Here is a 24,376-nt window from a genome sequence, read left to right on the forward strand (position 1 = left end):
CCTCCTCCCCCCCCAAGCCCCGCCCAGGCAGGCGACAAGGAGCAGGAGACAACACGTCTTTATTAGGCAGGTCTTGAGGCCCCGAGGGGAAGGGCCACCAGGGCGGGACACCAGGTCGGGACACCAGGGGATGAGCGGATTGGGGTGACCGGGCCTAGCCACGCTCACAGATGACCTCGACGACACTGGGTTCCATGGGCACTGGGTCCGGGCAGCGCAGGGCAGCTGAGGCCACCACTTCGTCCAGCAGCAGGTGCACAAGCTCCTCATCAGCCACAAAGCGCCACAGGTAGAGCTGCAAGAAGTGGCAGTCCACCTGCACCTGCTGCAGCCCGAAGCGCCCAAAGGTGCGCAGTCGCACACACTCCAGCAGTGTCTTCAGGCTGATTTTGATGATGCCGGTCAGCACCGACACCTGCAGGTAGGGACACAGGGATGCAGATCCACTACAGCAGGTGTTGGGGAGGGGTACTAGATCCCCGAGGAAGGGCACCCACGTTCTGTGCAGGGGCCAAGGAGACAGCAAAATGCCAGTAGCTGTGATGGGGTGGAAAGTCCCAGGACCCAGGTAAGAGGGAGGGACAATACAAGGTTGGCCCCATCATCTGGAGGGGAGCAGACAGGGAGGGCCCAGCAACCTGAGGCAGAGATGGGGGTCAGCATTGACATGGGGAGGGGAAAAGCTTACTAAGTTGGAGGGAGAGTATCAGGTCCCCGAGCACGGGCTGGGTTGGGGCAGGGCCCACGGTGTGACTAGGAATCCCTGGGGAGGACCCAGGGCTATGGTGGGGATAAGGACAAGGGCCAAGAGGTATACTAGATTATCACCCAGACGCGGGCTGAGGGCACACCAAGATCAGGGCAGAGGGCTATGAGATGGTGATGGTGGGGCTCTGGATGACCACTCACTCCTAGAAACATCCCTCAGAAACAGAGACTGGGGGTGGGGAGTCAGAGTCCTAGGGCTCCCTGGGCCAATGCGGGGCTGCTTCAGCCAACCTTCCCAAGGGGCCCTGGCAAGGCAGGGTCACTGTGGACTTCGGACCTTATTGAACTCCACAGGACTGAACACGTCAATACGCTCAGAGAACAGCTTCTGGATGTTGCTCAAGAGGTTGGTGTCCATTGGGGCACTGAATGGGAGGAGACAAGCAATCAGAGCCCACCCCTGCACCCCGATCCTCCTTTTTCCATCCTCCCTGCGCCTACCCTGACCAGCCAGACCTGGGTGTGTAGCTGGGTGCATAACGGCCCTGCTGCCGAGAGCTGCTGTAAACGGAGAAGGTCCTCTTGCTAGAGTCGCTGCTCTGGGCCTTGCGGACACCCTCCTCATACAGGAGCCCCACCTGGTGGTGGAAGGAGGAACTGCAAGGAGGCCAGGGCATGGGGAACATCCAGCCCACCAGGTGCCTTGGGCAAGGGCCAAGGATGCCCTAAGTTACACACTCATTTGTTATAAGAATCACAACCGTTATAAAAACCACAGGGTAGTTAGGGCCTGTACCTAGTTGGTACCCAGTCACTATTTACAGAACCAGTGGAGTGGGGCAAAAGTGGAACATAAGAGTTGGTACTGAGGCCAAATCTTCAGGGCCAACCCTGACCTGATTTCCTGGGTGACTCTGCGCCTCAGCTGCCTCCTCCTAGGTGAAATGCGGGTGAGGATGCCACCATGGCTGGAGGAAGGCCGTAGATGCAGGCACTGCCTGGCCCCTCCTGTCATGATCCTCAGAGAGCTGTTCCCCCAGCACCCCCAGCCCACATCAGAGTTCCCCTGGCCAGCCCAGGGCAGCACCTGCACGTCGATAGCTGTCGTGTCCTCCACCACCCGCTTCATGACAGCACGCACGTTCCGAGGCTCCAGGGTACTGAGCCAGTCCCGTGTCTCCACACTCTTGCGCAGCATCTGCGATATGACCAGGCCCTGCACCTTCACATAGTGGGTTAGCAGCCGCCGTGCCGTCTCCCTGGCCTCCGCACACAGTGTGCTCACGGGTGTCACTGGAGACTGGTCCTGAGCCAGGGATGCAGAGGACAGACAGGCAGTGGGTACTGGGGGCAGCTCTGCAGCCACTGCCCACCAGGAGCTGAGCACAGGTTGGGCAAGGGGCAGGCTGAGTTGGGCACAGGCAGCCCTGACCATGAGGGCACTGCCCAGCCTCCTGTGTTCCTAGCATCACCCCCCCACCCTGCTATGAGCTAGCAGTTCACCTGCACCAGAAACTGTTCATCGGTGAGGGTGAGGATGTAGGAGATGGTGGCGGTCTCGTAGTCCAGGCAGAGGCGGGAGAGCAGGAGGAGCAGGGCAGGTGGCGTGGCACCCCCCTTCTCCCCGGGGCTATCACAGAAGTTCTGAGCTGTCTGGCACATGGAGCGGATGAAGCCCACGATGAGGCTCTCACGGACACCCTGGCTGCAGAACTCGCCCTGTGAGGAGGAGCGCCCCAGATACACAGCAGGTCCAACCTCCCAGGCAGAGGCTGCTAGTGACCTTCTACTGGGACTCGAAGTGCCCTGGCCTCTCTCCAAGGGACAGTTTCACCCCGCATTCCAGAACCCCCGAGCAGCTCCCCTGCTGTGGGAAGGGAGTGCAGGGGGGCAAAGCCAGCACTGGGGACCCTGCTTGCAGATGCCCTCAGAGCCTGCCCCACCCCTCCAGGCTGTGCCAGCCTTCCTCAAGGCAGCCTGAAATCACATCCAGACTGCCTGGGGCAAGGACTGTGTGCCCTGGTAGCTGCCAACCTGCATGCAAGATAAACAAAAGAATGCCCTGAAAAGGAAAGAAAAAGGATGCCCAGGGAAAGATCGTACCCGGAAGTAGGGCTTGTTGGAGAAAGACACCTCCTTGGCAGTGAAGAGGTGCACAGAGGCCAGCGAGGCCTTAATGTGGCTCAGGGTGGAGCTGGCCACGTTGGCCAGCAGCTCGGCCAGGCCGGGGCCTTCCTTCCCAGCAACTCGAGGGGCGGCCAGCGCCTGCCGCACGTCCGTCAGGCAGCCCAGGAAGGCCGACTGCAGGCCCTGCAGGTGCTGGCCCAGGCGCTCGCGGGCCACTCGCTCCACGATCCCCGTGGCGGCCTCTGCCAGCCCGGCAGCGGCCAGCAGGGCCCCGGGCGCCCGCAGGCGCCGGTGGAAGCGGTCCAGCGCCCGCACGAGCAGCGAGTTGTCACTGCCACCCTGCTCCTGAGCCAGCCGCCGCTCCACCAGCGCGAAGTAGCGGCTGCCCAGCTCCCGCGCAAAGGCTGCCAGCTTCTCGGCACCCGCCGGGCCCTGGGCCGCAAACAGCTCCTGGTAGGCCGCCGCCACCTGGCAGAGGCCCCCGACGAAGCCGCTGCCGCCGCGGTCAGTGAACTCTAGCACGTCGGGAGCCGGAGGGGAGGGCCCCAGCTCCGCCTCCAGGCTCCTCAGCTCCTCCTCCAGCCGCCCTCGGCCGTGAGCCAGGAACTCCTCGCACAGCTCCTCCGCAGGCTCGCCCAGGGCCAGCAGCAGCTCCACGCACTCGGCTTGCTCCGGGGCGCCGGAGCCGCCCTCCCTGCGGGAAGGGAGAGGGAGGTGAAGGGCAAGAAGACAGAATTCGGGGCGTGGGGGGGCAGACCCAGGAGACCAGCGGGTGTGGCATGAGGGCCCAGAGCCCACACCTGAAGCGCTGCCGTAGCTGCTGGGCCAGGCGGGCCGTGATGACCTGGCAGTCGTCCTGGATGGCGCGGAATGAGGGCAGGTGCTGGTACTGCTGCAGCACGGCCCGCGCGCGGCCTTGGTAGCGCACCGCCTGCCCGTAGGCGCCCAGCTCCACGCACTTGGTGAGGCGCGAGGGCAGCTCGAAGAGGAACTGCAGCTTTCGTAGCAGCGCGTGGACCCCTGGGGGACAGGGGGAGGTGGTGTTAGCCCCAACGCCCTGGGGGTGGCCCACTTTAGCACCAGCTCTGGGGCGGGCCGCACCTGCCAGCTTGGTGATGCGCTCGTGGCGGTCCTGCAGCGTGGCGCTGATGCGCGCGCTGAAGTCCGTGATCACTGCCATGTTGGTGGCCAACCGGTCCATCTCATCCTCCATCTTCCGGAAATCGTTCTTCATCTTCCGGATGGTGTCTAGGAGGACAAGGGCGCAGGAGAGGGAAAGGAGGATGACTAGGGGTGCAGACAGAACACTCAGCTTGAGAGGTAGTCCAAATGCCCTCACACACACGTGCCCCCTTCCCAAACGCGCCTGAGCTCACTCCTCGAGGGTCACATTGATGATTAGGTGCTTGAAAAGGACTGCAGTGGTGCTTGGTCACTATAAATGAGGGTGAGGTGTCATTATGTCAGTGCAGCAGACGTTTTCTGAGCACCCCATGTGTGCCCCTAGTCCCAGTGCAGTGGGGAGATGCCCATGAAGCCGCAGTCCTTGATCTCAGAAGATGCCCAGATCCAAAGGAGGGCACAGGGCACTTGGCAGGGACCTGCTGCTCGTTCCCAAGGGCATCCTCCATGCCCAGCACCCTGCCTGCCATGGCGCAGACAGTAAATACTTGTTCAATCTTACCTCTTTCCCAGACCTCCCTAACCCTTTCACTCTGCCTTCTGGAACATGGTTGACCTTCTCTGAAGGGTTCTTTCCCTTTTGTCCTGACAGAAACCTGCCTAAGGAGGCCGTTCTTCCTTTCAACCCAGGTGCCTCAGGGCCTGGCCCCTTAACACTTCTAGATAGCTTCTACTCCTCCTCCCTTTGAGACCCCAGCTTCTTTGAAGACCATGACATCAAACTACACCCCTTCCTGTTGCCATCCCTACTGTCCTCTTTGCCACGCCCCTCAGTTCCAGATCACGGCCACACCTCCTTGTGGACATCAGCATACACAAGGATGAGCCTTTGGACATTCTTGACTCTCCGTTTGCTGACCTCCTCAACTCCATCCATCCATTCTTTTTTTTTTTTTTTTAAATAAATTTATTTATTTTATGTATTTATTTTTGGCTGCGTTGGGTCTACGTTGCTGTGCACGGGCTTCCTCTAGTTGCAGAGAGCGGGGGCTACTCTTCATTGCAGTGTGCGGGCTTCTCATTGCAGTGGCTTCTCTTGTTGCCGAGCACGGGCTCTAGGCGCACGGGCTTCAGTAGTTGTGGCGCATGGGCTCAGTAGTTGTGGCTCGCGGGCTCTACAGCGCAGGCTCAGTAGCTGTGGCGCACGGGCTTAGTTGCTCCGCGGCATGTGGGATCTTCCCAGACCAGGGATTGAACCCGTGTCCCCTGCATTAGCAGGCGGATTCCCAACCACTTCGCCACCAGGGGAGTCCCTACTCCATGCATTCTTGCATCTGCCTCATCTGTGCCACCCTCTCCCTGCCCTTGCTAAGAACTGCATCCTCTAAAACCTTAACTTCAAGCCTCACCACCTTCTGTAATTCTGATCATTCACCCTGTTGACCCCACTCTAACAATCCTTTGGCCTTTTCAGTAACTCCAGACCCAGTGGCCCTACCACTTGGTCACTGTTTGCAATACCTCTCATGGCTGCACTTCCTTCCTCACTCCTCTTAGAATCTGTGGTCCTCCACGAGCATCAGCACCCATTTGCAAGCCCCCTTGCATCTCTTGCCCCCCGGCCCCCATTATTTGTCGGCAGAACCCTACCACAGGTTAAGCCCAATTACCAACCCACTCCCTAAGAATGACAGCTGAAAATGAGCCACAAAATCATACCAACTGGCCTCCCTTTAAAGTTAGGACTTTAAGTCCCAAAGCAGCACTGCATACTGGTCAGCTGTCCTTCCAAACTTTCTAGTGAGTCTGTGTTTCCATTTTCCAAAATAACATTTTGTCCTCAGTCCTCAAAACGCCAATACGTGCCCCCATTTCTCAAATGGTGACCTTGATTCACACTTCACAGAGAAAATACAGGCAAACATCAACTCCTTCCAAACCTGCAGAGTGAATAGATCCCTGAGGGAGTCTCATCCTGTCCCACGGCTGTGATGACTTGGACATTTCTGCCTCCAGTCCTGACCAAAGCCCTGCCTAACAACTTACTTAATACCCTGATGTGAATGGCAAACAGGCACCTCAAATATGATATGTCGAAAACAGAATTTTTTTTTTGAATTTTTGAATTTCATTTTATTTATTTTTATACAGCAGGTTCTTATTAGTTATGTATTTTATACATATTAGTGTATATATGTCAATCCCAATCCCCCAGTTCGTCCCACCACCACCCCTCCCCACCACTTCCCCCCTTGGTGTCCATACACAAAACAGAATTCTTGACTTTCCCCAAACCTGTTCCTCCACTAACCTTTTCCATTTTGGCTCCTGTTCATTTATTTCTTTACTTATTTTTTAAAATTAATTAATTTTATTTATTTATTTTTGGCTGCATTGGGTCTTCGTTGCTGCACGCCGGCTTTTCTCTAGTTGCGGCGAGCGGGGGTCACTCTTGGTTATGGTGCGCAGGCCTCTCATTGCAGTGGCTTCTCTTGTTGTGGAGCACAGGCTCCAGGCATGCAGGCTTCAGTAGTTGTGGCACACGGGCTCAGTAGTTGTGGCTCACAGGCTCTAGAGCTCAGGCTCAGTAGTTGCGGCTTGCAGGCTTAGTTGCTCCATGGCATGTGGGATCTTCCCGGACCAGGGCTCGAACCTGTGTCCCCTGCATTGGCAGGCGGATTCTTAACCACTGTGCCACCAGGGAAGCCCTCCTGGCCATTTCTTAAGAGTCATCTTTGATTCTTATCTCTCCTTTACCTTACATTCGGTCCATTGGCAAGTTGCATAAGGTTTACCTCCAACATTTTCTTTCCAAGCCACCATCATCTCTTGTCCAACTACTACTAACATTTCCCAACTAATTTCCCTAATTCCACTCTGGAACTCACCATCAATATGCATAAAGGAAAGCAATGAGGATGAAGCAGAAACATATGTATTGTGGAGACTTTAATCCACTTCTGTCAATCCATGACAGACCAAAAGGACAAAAACCAAATGAAGCTACAGAAGTCCTAAATAATATCATTAATACGGAAGACGTATTTGATTTTCATTCTTTTCAAGATTCCATAAAATACACCAAAACCTTACCACATATTAGGTCATAAAGAAAATCTCAATAAATTTACAGAAGAAAAGAAACTAAATGGTACAGAAAGCATTCCTGATCACAATGCAATGAAATTAGAGATTAATAACAAAACTAGAAAATAAAGAGATCCCACTATTTAGAGAAAACCTCATTATTATCAACTACTGGATCAAAAAGGAAATCAAAACTGAAATTTCTGTATATGTAAAAAATAACAATGAAAACACTATAAGAACCTATAGGATATAGCTGAAGCAATGTTCAGAGGAAACCAGTCTTAAATTCTTATAGTACTAATTAGAATAAACATTCAACTCAAGAAGTTAGAAAAAGCACTACAAAAGAAACCAGAAAAAGAAAGCAGAAAAATAAAAAAGAAAGCAGAGAGAAGGAATTAATAAAGGTAAAAGCAGAAATTAATTTATTTTTTAAAATGGGAGAACTAATAAATAGATCAAAGATCAGGGTCACTGAAAAAAAATGAAAAACAAAATACATAAAATGCGAGCTACCCTAATCTTTAAATGGGGAAAAAAACATACACAAAATAAGAAATAAGGGGAGAAACAATCACAAATACACAGATATTTTAAAAATCACAAGATACAACTTAGCTCAATTCCGTGTAAAGAAATTGAAAACCTAGATGAAATGGATAACTTGCCACAAAAAAACATAATTTACCTAAATGGATTCCAGAAAAGCAAGAACACATGAACAGAGAGAATTGAGAATGTTGTCAAAGAAAGATTCTCCAGGACTTCCTTGGTGGTGCAGTGGTTAAGAATCTGCCTGCCAATGCAGGGGACACGAGTTCAAGCCCTGGTCCGGAAAGATCCCAGATGCCATGGAGCAACTAAGCCCGTGTGCCACAACTACTGAGCCTGCGCTCTAGAGCCGTGAGCCACAACTACTGAGCCCACATGCTGCAACTACTGAAGCCCGCACACCTAGAGCCCATGCTCTGCAACAAGAGAAGCCACCGCAATGAGAAGCCTGCGCACCGCAACAGAGTAACCCCCGCTCACCGCAACTAGAGAAAGCCCGCGTGCAGCAATGAAGACCCAATGCAGCCAAAAATTTAAAAATTAAAAAAAAAAAAACAAAAAGAAAGATTCTCCTTCCCCCCAACACAAAGGTGCCAGAGGATGTCATGGGGGTGCTGCCATAGCTCTGAAGGACAGCTCATTCCAAAGCTCTGTGTAAGCAGTACTCAAGCAGAGAAAATTAGAAAAGCGTTCACATTAACTTTGTGGAAGAAACATAACACTGATACAAAAATGTGACAAAAATAGCTCAAAAATGAAAGTGACACATTCATATCTTATGAATTGAGATGCATAGATACATTAATTACATAAATTAAATAAATGGAGATACACATATAAATTAACAAACAGAATCCAGCAATGTATTAAAAGAATAATTGACAAATATGTCCAAATGGTTTTTATTTCAGGAATGCAAGGACAGCTCAATATGAGAGGACCTTGATAATAATTCACCACATTAAGAGATGAAAGAAAGACAATTCAACATCTATTCTTGATTTTTGTAAAAACTCTCAATAAAATATGAACAGCTGAATATTTCCCTAACCTCCAAACACCAGCATCGGGTTTAATGAGGCAATGCTAGAACCAATTCCCACTAAAATCAGAAACATGGCAAGGAGGGTCACGATCACCACTGCTGTCTAACGTTGCTCTGGGGTACTAGCCACCACAATTAGACTCAGGTAATATATTACAGAGATACAAAAATTGTAAAGGAGGTAAAATTATCACTATTTGCAGATGATATAATTGCATAAATTGAAAACTCTAAAAAAAATCACTGAAAATACTACTACAAACAAAAGAGAATTTAGTAAGGTGACTGAACGTGAAATTAATATAAAAAATCTATAGAATTAAGCAACAACATTCACACATACTAATAAGAAGATACAGTAGAAAACGACCCATTTAAAATAGCAATTTTAAAAGGTCAAAGTATCTAGAAATAAATTTAAGAAATGTTCAACATTTACATAAAGAAACCTTTATAAACTAACTGAGGAACATACTAGAAGGCCTGAAGAAGTGTAAAGACATACCACATTCTTGGACAGGAAGCCCCCAAACCTAAGATGTTGATTCTCCCTAGAAATTTAACTTGATCCAGTAAAATTTTAAGAGACCCCCCTCCTTTTTTTTTTAAAGTATAATTTGATGAACAGGTGGGAAAATAAGAAGGGGGAACTAAAATTTGGAAGTGAAAAAGAGTAAGAAGGAACTAGCCTTACTAGAATTTAAAACGTGCAGTTTTATAGCTACAGTAACTTAAAGTGTGTGGCACTGGTACATGAACAATTAGAGATAAATTGAACAAAACAGAAGGTTTTTCAAAAATCCAGAAACATAAAAGAAATTTACTATTATGATAAAGGTAACATTTCAAGTCAGTGCGGAAAAGATGAATTATTAAATAGTGTTGGGACAACTGGAAAGCCATTTGAAATAAAAATATAGTTGGACTCAGACCTCACACCTTATACACACACACAGAGCAGAGGGATCAAAGTTTAAATGTGATTTTAAAATGTAATCACAAAAGTACATGAAGAAAGTCAGGGAGAATTTTAAAAATAATATTAGGAATGGAAAAGGTCTTGCTTAGAAACACCTCAAACTCAGAAGAGATTAGGGTTTCCCTGGTGGTGCAGTGGTTGAGAATCTGCCTGCCAATGCAGGGGACACGGGTTCGAGTCCTGGTCCGGGAAGATCCCACATGCCGTGGAGCAACTAGGCCCGTGAGCCACAATTACTGAGCCTGCACGTCTGGAGCCTGTGCTCCGCAACAAGAGAGGCCGCAATAGTGAGAGGCCCGCACACCGCGACGAAGAGTGGCCCCCACTTGCCACGTGAAGAACTCTTACAAATCATTATGAAAAAGAACAATTCAGGAGTTCCTTGGAGGTCTAGTGGTTAGGACTTGGCACTTTCACTGCCGGGGCCTGGGTTCAACCCCTGGTTGGGGAACTAAGATCCCACAAACTGCGCAGCGCAGTCAAAAAAAAGAAGAAGAAAACAACTCTATAGAAAAATAGGAAAAGGACATCACAGACAAGGATATCAAACAGCTCTTAAGCATACAAAGAATGTTCAACCTCACAAGAGAAATTAAATTAAAACTACACAGAGGGACTTCCCTGGTGGCACAGTGGATAAGACTCTGTGCTCCCAATGCAAGGGGCCCAGGTTCCATTCCTGATCAGGGAATTAGATCCCACATGCATGCCACAACTAAGAGTTCGCATGCCACAACTAAGAAGCCCGCATGCCGCAACTAAGGAGCTGATGAGCTGCAACTAAGGAGACTGCCTGCCGCAACTAAGGAGCCCGCCTGCCGCAACTAAGGAGCCCACGTGCAGCAACTAAGACCTGGTGCAACCAAATAAATAAATATGTAAAAAAAAAATCTTATTAAAAAAAAACTACAGAGATACTACTTTTCAGATTGTCAAAGATTGAAAATTTTGGTAACTTAGTGTTGGCCAGGGTGTATGGAAAGAGCTGTTCTCCTATTTGCTGGTGGTTGTGCAAACAGGTCATTTTTTGTGGAAAAGAATATGGCAATATCTAACAGCAGTCACTTGTGAGCCTTCGTACACCCACACCTGGCCTGTGTGTGGCTCCTGGACTGTGGGAATGTTCTCTAGCAGGATTGGGGCAGCAACCCAACTTGGGCAAAGTGAGGAGAAAAACATCAATGACAATGACAATAAAAAGGAACAGACATAAAATATGCAGAGAAAAAATAGCTGAAAAAAATCAAACAAAAAAAATGCACAAGAAGAACTCACAGAGCTAACACCTGCAGAACAATTAAGAGATTAAAAAAAAAATTACATGAAGAGGTAGACCAAGAATCACAAAATGAACTTCTGATGTTAGCAACACAGTCTATGGGACAAGACCATTCACCCTTCTTAGATCCCACAGAGAGGAAGGTAACTAAAAAAATAAAGTCCCATAATATGAAACATCTGTACTACTCTTTGGGGCTACTGGTTGGAGTTGCTTATATTTTTTTGGAGAATGGTGACTGGGTTGCCAATTCACAAACAATGAATTAATGGACATAGCACGGACAGTGCCTGCAGTTAAAAACTGAATAAAAGGGACTTCCCTGGTGGCGCAGTGGTTAAGAATCTGCCTGCCAACACAGGGGACACAGGTTCGATCCCTGGTCTGGGAAGATCCCACATGCCTTGGAGCAACTAAGCCTGTGCACCACAACTACTGAGCCTGCGCTCAAGAGCTCTCGAGGCACAACTACTGAAGCCCGTGCGCCTAGAGCCTGTGCTCTGCAACAAGAGAAGCCACCGCAATGAGAAGCGCGGACACCGCAACTAAGAGTAGCCCCCACTTGCTGCCAAGTAGAGAAAGCCCAGGCGCAGCAACAAAGACCCAACGCAGCCAAAAAAACAAAACAAAAAAAAAAAACAACTGAATAAGAGCAGAGCAAAGGCAGAAGATGGAAGCTCAGGTACCAGAAGGCTCACGGGCTGACGATCATGAAGAGGCTTGGAAGTTCATGAGGCGTTTCGTCTTCCCCCCAGTGAATTCTTGTTTTTGCTTACAAACCATCTAACCTATGACACAACCTCCTTCCAGGTCTGTCAAATGCTACCATCAGAGGAGCAGATTTGTTTTGGAGTGGGTGTTTGGGACCATGACATTTAGGTACTACATCAGAAAGGAAACTTGAATCTGACTTTCACAGGGAAAAAAAAAATCCAAAAACTAAGTTGCCATTAAAACAGAATAAAAGAAAACCTAGTACTGGTGGCATTGCTGCTGAATGCACAGCCACAGAGCCATTGAAATGGAAATAAAAGTTGCAGCACGGCAAAACAAAAAACATCCACACCACTGAGTAATAAAGACTACACTGTACGTCCCTGAACTCTTTCAAGCTTGCTAAGATAAGCAGTTTGCAACCAGGGCAAACTCTCCTTGGGAGGAGCGTGGGTGGTAACTGGCAGGCGGCTGGAGGGGGCCTTGTTGGTCATGCTGTTGACTGACGTGGGTGCTGACTGCGCAGAAGTGTTCCATCTGTGAAATTCCCGGCGCTGGCCACTACGACCTGTGCGCTTTTCTGGTAATCTTCAATAAAGTGTACCGTTAAAGATTGCTTTGTCTTTACCTGGGGAAAGGAATGGGAAGAGGCTTTTCACTATACAACCTTTGGGACCTTTCCAGTTTTGGAACAGATAAACGCATTATTGCATAAACAAACGCAGTGTCTAGGCCAAAGGTTGGCAAACTATATACCCTGCAGGTCCAACCTGGCTTGATAGCTGTTTGGCTTTTTGATTTTCAACTGGGCTATAATTGACATAGCATAAAATTCAGTGGTTCTTAGTATATTTATTATATTCACAAGATTGCACAACCAATATTACTATCCAATTCAATAATATTTCATCGCCCCAAAAAGAAACCTTGTATCCCTTAGTAGTCACTCCCTGTTTCTCACCTCTGTCCCTGGCAACCATTCATCTGTTTTCTGTCTCCATGGATTTGCCTATTCTGTACATTTAAAATACATGGAATTAGGGACTTCCCTGGTGGTCCAATGGTAAAGGATCTGCCTTACAATGCAGGGGAGGTGGGTTCGATCCCTGGTCAGGGAACTAAGATCCCACATGCCGTGGGGCAACTAAGCCCACGTGCCACAAACTACAGAGCCCACGTGCTCTGGAACCCATGCACCACAACTACAGAGCCCACCCGCCCTGGAGTCTGCGCACCACAACTAGAGAAGAGAAAAGTCGCACGCCACAACTAGAGAGAAGCCCACGCACCATAAGGAAGAGCCCGCACGCCATGACGAAAAATCGTGCACGCCTCAACAAAAATCCCACATGCCACAACTAAGACCCGACGAAGTCAAAAATAAGTTAAATAAATAAATAATAATACCAAAAAATAAAATAAATGGAATTACATACAGTATGCGGCCTTTTGTGTCTGGCTTCTTTCACTTAGCATGTTTTCAAGGCTCATCTAAGTTGTAGCATGTATCAGTACATCATACTTTTTTTTTTTTTTTTTTTTAAGAGATATGCTCCCTGTACATTCACAGTAATTATTCTGGAATCTAGTCTTTTGTTTTCAGATTCCTGGGGGATATTTTTCTTTTTTCTTTTTTTTTTAAATAATTTTTATTTATTTATTTATTTATGGCTGTGTTGGGTCTTCGTTTCTGTGCGAGGGCCCTCGCTTGTTGCGGCAAGTGGGGGCCCCTCTTCATCGCGGTGCGCGGGCCTCTCACTATCGCGGCCTCTCTTGTTGTGGAGCACAGGCTCCAGACGTGCAGGCTCAGCAGTTGTGGCTCACGGGCCCAGCCGCTCCACGGCATGTGGGATCCTCCCAGACCAGGGCTCGAACCCGTGTCCCCTGCACTGGCAGGCAGACTCTCAACCACTGCGCCACCAGGGAAGCCCACATCATACTTTTTTATGGCAGAATAATATTTCCTTGTATGGATAGACCACACCTGTTTTCCATTCATCAATTGGTGGCCATTTGGACTGCTTTCACTCTTTGGCTGTTATGAATAAAGCTGCTATGAACAATTGTGTATGTGTTTTTGTAAACATATGTTTTCAGTTCTCTTTGGTATATTCCTAGGAGTGGAACTGCTGGGCCTCATGATAACTCCATGCTTAGCCTTTTGAAGAATGGCCAAACTGTTTTCGGGTACACCATTTTGCATTCCCACCAGGAATGTAGAGGGTTCCAAATCCTCCACATCTTCACCAACGTTTGTTTTATTCCATTTTCTGGAAAACCTAGTGGGTGTGCAGTGGTATCTCATTGTGGTTTTGATTTGCATTTCCCTAATAACTAATGATGTTGAGCACCTCTACATGTGCTCGTTGGTCATCTGTATATCTTCTTTGGAGAAATGTCTATTCAAATCTTTTGCCCATTTTTAAAAAAATTTATTTATTTTATTTATTTATTTTCGGCTGCATTGAGTCTTCATTGCTGCGTGCGGGCTTTCTCTAGTTGCGGTGAGTGGGGACTACTCTTTGTTGTGGTGCACAGGCTTCTCATTGCGGTGGCTTCTCTTGTTGCGAAGCACGGGCTCTAGGCGCATGGGCTTCAGTAGTTGTAGCATGTGGGCTCAGTAGTTGCGGCTCGCGGGCTCTAGAGCGCAGGCTCAGTGGTTGTGGTGCATGGGCTTAGTTGCTCTGAGGCATGTGGGATCTTCCCAGACCAGGGCTCGAACCCATGTCCCCTGCATTGGCAGGCAGACTCTTAACAACTGCGCCACCAGGGAAGCCCATGCCCATTTTTAAACAGGGTTATTTGTCTTTTTAGTGCTGACTTAATCAAAGTTCTTTACATATTCTGGACATTAGACCCTTATTAGCTATATGATTTGCAAATATTTTCTCCCGTTCTGTGAACTGTCCTTTCACTTTCTCTATAGTGTCCTTTGAAGCACAAGATTTTAATTTTGATTAAGTTCAATTTATCCGATTTTTTTCCTTTGATTACTTGTGCTTTTGGTGTCTATAAAGTAAAAACCCACTCCTGTGTGTCTCTACTCTCAACACTACTTCACATCCTTCACCAGATGTGTGGGTTTTCCACTTATCAAGGAATTCTGTGACATAAGCTGGGCATCCTATGACTTAACTTAATTCTGACACCATCTACCGGGAGTTAGCATCAGATCTCATAGGTTAAGGACTCAGTCCCACAAAACTATCCTCCCTCACTTTAGATTTCAATCACAAGTCCAGGTTGTCAGCTATGATTCTGACTGATTGGCTCTAAATTGGAGGTTCCCATGACCCCCTCCTCAGGTTCAATTAATTTGTTAGAGCAGCTCAGCAAACTCAGGGAAACAGTTTACTTACTAGATTACTGGTTTATTACAAAAGGAAACAACTCAGGAACAGCTAGATGGGAGAGATGTATAGGGCAAGGTATGTGGGAAGGGGTATAGAGTTTCCATGTCCTCTCTGGGCATGCTACTTTCCCAACACCTCCACATGGTTCACCAACCCATCCTTTTGGGTGTTTATGGAGACTTCACTACATAGACATAATTGATTAAACCATGAGCCATTGGTGACTGAATTCAATCCCCAGCCCCTCTCCCCTTCCTGGAGGTCTGGGGGGTGGGGCTGAAAGTTCCAACCCTCTAATCACATGGTTGGTTCTGCTGGCAACCTGCCCCCATCCTTGGGTTATCTAGGAGTTTTCCAAAGATCACCTCATTAACGTAAACTCAGGTGTGGTTGAAAAGGGCTTGTTATATAAATACTAAAAGACATCCATGTCACTTTATTTCACTAGAGCTATTTCAGCAACTGGGAACAAAACTAAATGTTGTTAACAAGGCTCTTATATAGGAAATTACAAGGGGTTAGGAGCTATGCCAGGGATGGTGGACAAAGACCAAATGTATATTTCTTATTATAAATCACAAATCACAGTGTCATATCTAACAAACTCTTGTCTAATCCAAGGACATGAAGATTTACACCCATGTTTTCTTCTAAGAGTGTTTAGTTTTAGCTGTTATATTTAGGTCTATGATCCATTTTGAGTCAATTTTTGTATAGCGTGTGAGGTAGGGATCCAATTTCAATCTTTTGATATGGCTATCCAGGTATCCCAACCATGTGTTGAAAAACCTATTCTCTCTGTTGAATAACTGTGGCACCCTTATAAAAAAATTAACTGACCACAGATGTACAGGTTTATTTATGGACTCAATTCTACTCAATTGACAGAAGCCTACAGGCTGTTATGTGGGGCCAGATATTGGTGAGAAAATGGCAGCCTTCACGAGGGCTCACGCCAGTAAGAACTGCCACTGCCAGTGTCCTTGTCCCTACAGTGAGCCAAAGCCGGCTCCCACCTTAGCAGGAGACCCTCCAATACTAGCAAGTGTCAAAGCACTGTTACCTGCCCCGGCCATATTCCAATTCCTGATCCACAAGTCTCTCTTCTGCAATAGAAAGGTTTTATACCATAAAGTCATCGACTGCCACCTCTTCACTCCCAGCCACAACTAATGGGACTAGAGGGCAAAATCTGACCTATCATCTAGCCACCTCACTGTCACCTGACATTAAAGAAATAAAGACACAGACACAGGAGAAGGCCATGTGGAGACAGAGGCAGAGATTAGAGTGGTGCAACTGCAAGAAATGTTTTAAGTCAACCAGAACCTGGAAGAGGCATGAAAGATTCTCCCCTACAGCCTTTGAAGGGAGTGCAGCCCTGCTGACAACTTGATTTTGAACTTCTGGCCTCCAGAACTATGAGACCATAATTTCTGTTATTTTTTTAAAAATTTCTGTTATTTTAAGCCACCAAAATTGTGACAGTTTGTTATAGCAACCATAGGACACTCACACAAATACTAAGGATTTTTTTCCCCTGTAGGAAGTGAGTGGCAGGGGTTTTCATTAAATATGTTTTGAATATATAAACCTTGCCTCTATTTTCTTAAATATAATATTGTGGATGTAATTTAGACTGTTTTCTTAACTCTGGATAAACTTTATAAACTTTTTACAAAGATAATGATTTGCCAGTGACTGTAGATGTTGATAGAGCTGTTGGTTCCTACACCAAGTGGTCCCAACACCAAGTGGTCCCAGGTTATTAGATTTTCTTGAATTATTATTTCTCCTTTATGGCAGTATTTTTTTAGTCTATTTGTCTACTCTCTGATTGTTATGATTTTATTTTAGTCTATTTGCCTACTCTCTGATTGTTATGATTTTATTTTTCACTTGTTAAACAATAGTCTAACATAAAAATTATTCATTTAGGGATTTATTTATTACGTATAATGTTTGTCTTTTATAGAAATGCAGTTCTTTCAAAAGCTACTACAGGTACTAGAACAAAAAAATCTGACTTTTTAAAGTTATTTTTGGACTTGTTTTGCGTTTGAAACAAGGCATTAAACATTATGTCTTATCTATAAAATTTTGACCAAGTTATTTAGCATCTCATTACCTCAGTTTCCCTATCTGTAAAATGGAGATATAGTTAACTACTTCATAGATGTGTAAGAATTAAATTAATTAATATATGTAAGCAGTTTGATCAGTGTAGTTTTATATTAAACACTCAATAAATATTGCCTAGTATTAACCAGTTAAACTTGCTATTATATATAATTATTAATAAATTAGTTTTACTTGTAAAGATCTGCTAATAATGAACTCTCTTGGTTTTTACTTATCTGCGAATGTCTTAATTTCTTTCTTTTTTTAAAAAATATTTATTTATTGTTAGTTAGTTAGTTAGTTGCACCGGGTCTTAGTTGCAGCACGTGGGCTCCTTAGTTGCGGCAGGTGGGCTCCTAAGTTGCGGCTTCAGGGCTCCTTTAGTTGCGGCTCACCAGCTCCTTTGTTGAGGCACATGGGCTCCTTAGTTGTGGCATGCAAACTCTTAGTTGTGGCATGCATGTGGGATCTAGTTCCCTGACCAGGGATCGAACCGGGGCCCCCTGTATTGGGAGCACAGAGTCTTATCCACTGTGCCACCAAGGAAGTCCCTCTCTTTCTTTTTTACAGGATATTTTTACTGGGTATAGAATTCTTGGTTGACATTTTTTTCATTCAGCACTTTGAAATGTGAATCCACTGTCTTCTGACCTCCACGGTTTCTGACGGGAAATCAGCTGTTAATCTTATTGAGTATCACTTGTATGTGATGAGTCACTTTTCTCTTGATGCTTTCAAGTTTCTGTCTGTCTTTTTTTTTTTTGACAGTTTCAATGTGATATGCCTAGGTGTCAATCTTCCTGCATTTATCCCACTTGGAGATTGCTGTGCTTCTTGGATGTGTAATGTTTTTCAGTAAATTTGGGTAGGTTTGGGCCATTATTTCTTCATATATTCCTTCTGCTATTTTCTCTCTCCTCTCACTCTTCCCATTATGCATATGTGGGTACACTTGGTGTCCCATATGTCTCTAAGGCTCTGTTCAATTTTCTTCATCCTTTTTTCTTTCTATTCCTCACACTGAATAATTTCAACTGACCTATCTTGAAGTTTGCTGATTCTTTCTCTGCTTGTTCAAATCTGTTATAGAGACCCTCTAGTGAATTTCTCATTTTCATTGTGGTACTTCATCATTTCTAGTTGGTTCTTTTGTTAAATAATTTCTTCTCTTTGATATTCTGTATTTGGTGAAACATTCTTATGCCTTCCTTTAGTTCTTTAGATACAGCTTCCTGTAGGTCTTTGAACATATTTAAAATAGTGGATTTAAATCTTTACATTGTAAATTCAATGTCTGGGCTCCTTCAGGGACAGTTTCTACTGCTTTTTCTTGTGTATGGGTCAGATTTTCTACTTTATTTGCATGTCTCATAAATTTTTATTGAAAAAACAGACATGTTAGATAATACTGATATAATATGGCAACTCTAGAAATCAGATCCTCTCTCCTCCCCAGGGTTTGTTGTTGCTGCTTGTTGCTATTGTCTAATTATTTTTCAGAGTTACTAAACCTGTACTAATTAGTTTCTGAACCAACTCTGTAAAGTTTATATTCTTTGTTGTGTATAGCCACTGAAACCTTTACTTGGTTAGCTTAGTGATTAGCTAAGGACTGGACAAGGATCTCCTTAAATATCTAGAACTAATACATCTCCTAGTATTTACTGAGAAGCTGTGTGTGTGTGTGTGTGTGTGTGTGTGTGTGTGTGTGTGTGTGTGTGTGTGTGTGTTGGGGCATACCTTAAACACTGAGCCAGGAGGTTTACAACTCTCCCTTAACCTTCACTTCCTGCTTGCACTGAGCCTGAAGTAAGCCGGAAGTGAGAGCTTAGGACTTTCTCAGGTCTTTCTTTCTTTCTTTTCTTTTTTTTTTTTTTAATAAATTTATTTTATTTATTTATTTATTTTTGGCTGTGTTGGGTCTTCATTGCTGTGCACAGGCTTTCTCTAGTTGCAGCGAGTGGGAGCTACTCTTTGTTGTGGTGCGCGGGCTTCTCATTGAGGTGGCTTCTCTTTGTTGCTGAGCACAGGCTCCAGGGTGTGCGGGCACAGTAGCTGTGGCTTGCAGGCTCTAGAGCGCAGGCTCAGTAGTTGGGGTGCACTGGCTTAGCTGCTCCGTGGCAGGTGGGATCTTCCCAGACCAGGGCTCGAACCCGTGTCCCCTGCACTGGCAGGTGTTTTTTTTTTTTTTTTTTTGGCTGTGTTGGGTCTTTGTTGCTGTATGCAGGCTTTTCTCTGGTTGTGGCGAGCGGGGGCTACTCTTCGTTGTGGTGCACAGGCTTCTCATTGTGGTGGCTTTTCTTGTTGGGAGCACGGGCTCTAGGCATGTGGGCTTCAGTAGTGGTGGCATGCGGGCTCAGTAGTTGTGGCTCGTGGGCTCTAGAGTGCAGGCTCAGTAGTTGTGGCACACGGGCTTAGTTGCTCTGTGGCATGTGGGATCTTCCTGGATCAGGGCTCAAACCTGTGTCTCCTGCATTGGCAGGCGGATTCTTAACCACTGCGCTGCCAGGGAAGCCCTGACAGGTGGATTCTTAACCACTGCGCCACCAGGGAAGTCCCTCAGGTCTTTCTTAAGTATGTGTACTACCCTACACATTTGTGGCCTTCAAGATTCCTAATAATGTGTCAGAGCTTGTCAAAGCCCCTAGGGACATCTCATTCCTCAGCTTTTCCTTTTAAGCTTTTGGGTTAGTACTACTGTTTGCCCAAGTGTTATCTATCACTTCAGACAGACACAACATTTGCCTGTAATTGTTTTTGACAAACAACTCTGGTGAGAGACTTTTAGCACTGGGTGACCTCCAGGTCAAGACAAACCTATGGGGTGGACTGTTTTAGGAAACCACCAGACAGGTTAAATAATGACAATTCTTTGGGCATGAGGCTTTGAAAGAACTCCAGCTTTGTTCTGCTCCCTCTACTATTAGGAGTATGGGCTATTTTTCAAGGCTACTGCTAAGCTGGAGAGGAAATGGTGGGGCTAGGACAAGCTAAAATACCATAGGATTCATTATTTTTACCACGATTCAGCTCTTTTTTTTGAATAAATGCTCCTCTGATTGCTGCACACCTTTGGTTACTTTCCAGAGTGCTAAGAAAGCTTATTCTAACCACTGTGGCCAGTTTTAGGGTTGCTTTTATGGAGGGGATATTTTCAAATGCACTTACTCCACTATTTTTGCTGATGTCACTCTGGATGCCAGGGCTGTTTTTGTAAATGAGTTTTGCTGGAATACAGCCATGCTCATTCATTTATACTGTCTGTAGTTGCTTTCATGATAATGGCAGAGATGAGTAGTTGTGACAGAAACCAGATGGCCCACAAACCCTAAAATATTTACTTTTTGGTCTTTTCAGAAAAACCTAAGAAAAAAAAAAGAAAAGAAAAGAAAAGAAAAACCTCACCACCCCTGTTGTATATCCTATGCAGTCAGACCTCGCTCCCTTCACCCCCACACTCTTGCTTTCCCTGCTCTGGTCGTAGAGTTTCCAGGGCCTTTGCACAAGTTGTTTCCTCAGCCTGGGCCACTCTGCCCTCAAATCCTCCCATCGTCAACTTTTCATCATTCACCTTAACTGTGACTCTTTAGAAAAGCCTTTCTCTGCCACTCTCTCTATATCAGTCCCAACCACCCACTCTCTAATATATTATCCTGTTTCATTTTCTCCAGAGCTCTTGTTGAAGTGAACTGATCTAATTTTCTTTCTTCATTATCTGTCTCTTTCTCTAGAACGTATGTTCTGTGACAGCTGAGAAACTGTCTTATTTACTGCTATATCCCTGGTGCCTAGAATAGTACTTGGCACACAGGCAAATATTTGACAAGCGATTGAATAAATGAATGAATCAGCTGAATTAACGTATATTCATACTGACACCACTCTCCCTCTATGACCACTCCTGTCTCCATCACAGGCTCACCCTCCTCCTCCCCATGGCCATCAAACGGAGGCGTTCCTCCAAGCTCTGTCCTGGGCTCTCTCCTTTTCTCAGGCTCTATCCCATTCTGGAGCAACCCTGCCCACACTTCCCTTTAAACTCTCCTCCTCTTCACAGCTGCCTCCAAGGCTTATTCCTCCAGCTCAGATCTCTCTTCTGAGCTCCAGAGCCACATATGCATCTGCCTTCTTGTTAGCTCCTTATGCACAGCTCCAAAACCTCAAAACCTAGCTCCCTTAGCCTCAGAGGTATGAGTTCTCACCACTAGGTAAAGGTTCCCCACTTCTAGCATGAGTCAGAAGGCTACTCCTTAGAGATACTCTGAGGAAAGAGGAGGTGGATTGGACTAGACCCCCTCAAGCTTCCTTCCATACTGAGGTGCTGTGATTATCTGACATGGATCTCTAGAGTTCTTATGATTAAGACCAAAATCCTTCTTATTTTGTCTACAAAGGCCTTCATGATCTGGCCCCACAGGCTCATCCAGGTTTATTTCATGCCTTGCTCTCCTTAAAAAAACAAAACAAAACCAAGCCTAGCTCATTATGTTCCTTTTCCTACACCTGATCTTCTTGCAGTTTCTTGGGCACCATATCCACCATCCAGTGTTCAAGTTGAAACTTGGGTCATTCTGTACACCCAAAGCTCCTCAACACCATGTCCTGTCAATGCTGCCCCCTAACACTTCTTAATTTACTCCTCAGTGTCCATCTCTACCATTATCATCCTGGTGTTAGCGCCCAGAATCTCTGGTCTGGACTACTGAAATGGCCTCACTCCAGCCACCTCTCCAATCTATTCCTTTCAATGTAGGTAGGGACAAGAGGGATCTTTTCAAAACACAAATCACATCACTCATTTGTCTAAACGCTTTGATTAGCTAAGTACTCTTTAGATAAATGGAAAATTCCTTAATGCATTCTGAAAGGTCTCCAGTTAAACTCTACCACACCTATCCGCCTGACTGGCTCTGCCCACAGTCTGCTTTCCCTCCTGCTACAGTAGATGAGCTCTTGACCTTCTGTTAAGGCCAGCCTCTCCAATGTGCACTGCTCAATCCCCTCCCTCTTTCCTGAGGACTTTGCTTCTGCAGTTTTTCCCTCTCTTGCACCACTGATGAGCACTGCATGAGCTAATGTATTGGTCAAGCTTATCAATTCCATTTCTTGGAATGCCTTCTTCATTTATCTTCTAAGACACCCATGGTCTGGGTTGTTCTCAAACTTTCCCAAATGTTTGTTTCTTTGAGAAAGAAGATTTGTGAGATTTTCCTTCTTTTCATGACTTCTGAAATGTTAGGATGCCCCAGGCTTCTGTCCTCAGACCTCTTCTCTCTGTACACTCCCCCCAGGAGATCTCTTCTTGTTCCATGTACCTCAAGTTCCAGCCTTCTCTGAATTCCAGATCCCTCAACTAACAAATTTTTAAGAATATTGAGCCATTCTACTTTTCCACGGTTACCACCCTGGTCCATACAACCAGCATCTTGCCTGGACTGTTATAATAGCCTCCTAATGGGTGTCTCTGCCATCCTTGCCTCCCTATAGTCCACTCTCAACAAAGTGGACAGAGGGGTCCTTTTAAAACAACAGTCAGGTCACCCCATTCTTCTGTTCATTTCATTTCACTCAGAGTACAGACATTCCCATAGACTGCAGGTAGACCTGCAGGATCTGCCTCTAGGACTAAGTACATGTCGGTCCCAAAAATCTGAACAGTGCATTTCACCAACACAGGACAGAAGCTAGTGTGGATGATACTGAACATTGTCTAGTACCATCTTGAATAGAGAATAAAGAGGACAGAAGGGAAAAAAAAACACCTTTATATGACGTTTGTCCCTTAATGTCATACATTTTCTCTATCTCTGCTTCATTTAAAAAGAGAGAAAGGAAGGGGAGAAGGGGAAAGGGGAAAAGGGGAAAGGGGAAGGAAGGAAGGAAAGAAGGAGAGAGAAAGGAAGAAAAGAAAGAAAAAAAAAAGAGAGAGTGAAAGAGAGAGAGAGAAGCCCATTCTCGAGACAGACCTGAACCAGAGAAGAAAGCTACCACTAACGAGAGAAACTAACCATTACTGAGGCATCCTTAGTGTCAGAGATTCTAAGTGCTTCAGGTAAATTCATTTCTTTTTAAAATTTCATTTTGTCCTTTTCTCCCCTTTGGTCCTCAAAACAACCCTCTGAGAACACTTATCACCTCAGTAGTCATCAAACCATGAAAGCTCTGAGAGAGAAAGATGAGAGTGGATTAGTGTCAGGGCAGGACTAGAATCTGGGTCTGCTCTGTCTAAATCCTCTGCTGGCTTCCCCAACACAGGAGAAACTGGGGGATGTGGGACTGTGAGGAGTGTTCCCCAGTAGGAATCACCTGTGGCTGAGATGAACTTGTTGTAGTTCTCATAGACCAGGGTCTGCATGTCGCTGTCTAGAGCCCGGATCTGCCGCACCATGTCCGTCTCACTGTCCATCAGCTGGGCCAGTGGGCACTCTCTTCGCAGCTGGAGGAAATTAGGTGGTTAGTATCCAGGACAGGGGGCACTCATGTCCCCCAGCCTTGCCCCTAACTGGTAGGCTTTTGGTGCAAGAAAACCCTGATCCCACCCCTGTCAGGAATCTCAGACAAAGAACCTATAAGTGGCATAGCTCAGGAGTTACCAGGTCAGACCCTATTTGGGGTTTGTCGGCATTTGAAATCCTCAGATTCAACCAAGGCCCAGTCCTATGCCTGTCAGCGCCTGGGCCACGCCCCCTACAGCGGGTCTATCAGAACATCAGCCCAGGAGACCTCAGACTTCGCACCATCTCAGGCCAGTCCAAGTCTGCCCACGACCCCTTATCTTCCAGCTCTGCCCCTATTGCCCGGCCCAGGGTCATCCTGCTTTTATGAACCCCTCTTCCCTCGCCCCACCCTCCCCCCCAACAAAGTCGCAGGCGTGATGTGGGGTACAATATATCGGGGGCCTGTTCCCCCTCCCGATACACACACCTTGTCCAGATACACTTCCGGGTCGAAGTGCGCCCCATTAAGATCTATAGGGTCCAAGGGGTCCGGCCCCGCGGGGCGCCCCGCCGCCTCCACCTCCGAGAGGCCGTAGTAAAGCTTCAGCATCCCGTGCGCCTTCCGCCGACGCTCCGGAGCCTCCGCTTCGGGTCCCTCTGGGGAGTCCCCAGGTCCAGAGCCCGGGCCACGTCCTGCGGCTGCCGCCGCCATGGCTCCAAGTGCCGCCCACGGGCGTGAGGCTGGGCAGGGGCTAGGGAGGAGGTACTTCCGGGAGCCATAAAGTTGTTGTTGAAACAAGGCAGTCCTTCAGGTGAAACGTCCCCCTGAAGCCCTGGGTCCTTCGAGAC

The 24,376-nt window shown here is 46.7% G+C and overlaps 1 protein-coding gene across 1 annotated transcript; it reads right to left on the reverse strand.

Moving 5' to 3' along the window:
• Positions 1–42: 42 nt before the first annotated feature.
• On the reverse strand, positions 43–24,346 carry VPS51 (VPS51 subunit of GARP complex). The gene is made up of 10 exons (XM_082340889.1): positions 24,015–24,346; positions 23,397–23,526; positions 3,937–4,083; positions 3,636–3,855; positions 2,812–3,529; positions 2,212–2,427; positions 1,796–2,014; positions 1,225–1,346; positions 1,046–1,133; positions 43–415 (listed from the first exon to the last, which is right to left on the reverse strand). The coding sequence occupies exons 1-10, from the start codon at positions 24,237–24,239 to the stop codon at positions 155–157; spliced, it is 2,346 nt and encodes a 781-aa protein (XP_082197015.1). The 5' UTR covers positions 24,240–24,346; the 3' UTR covers positions 43–154.
• Between the last annotated feature and the right edge of the window lie 30 nt (positions 24,347–24,376).

The sequence above is a fragment of the Balaenoptera borealis genome (assembly GCF_965194805.1).
Source record: "Balaenoptera borealis genome assembly, chromosome: 11".
NCBI lineage: Eukaryota > Metazoa > Chordata > Mammalia > Artiodactyla > Balaenopteridae > Balaenoptera > Balaenoptera borealis.

Coding starts and splice junctions, on each gene's coding strand:
- VPS51 (XM_082340889.1), bottom strand. CDS start 24,239: ATGGCGGCGGCAGCCGCAGGACGTGGCCCGGGCTCTGGACCTGGGGAC. Junction 23,527..24,014: donor CGGAAGTGTATCTGGACAAG/GTGTGTGTATCG, acceptor AATTTCCTCCAG/CTGCGAAGAGAGTGCCCACT. Junction 3,856..3,936: donor GCGCATCACCAAGCTGGCAG/GTGCGGCCCGCC, acceptor CCTGTCCCCCAG/GGGTCCACGCGCTGCTACGA.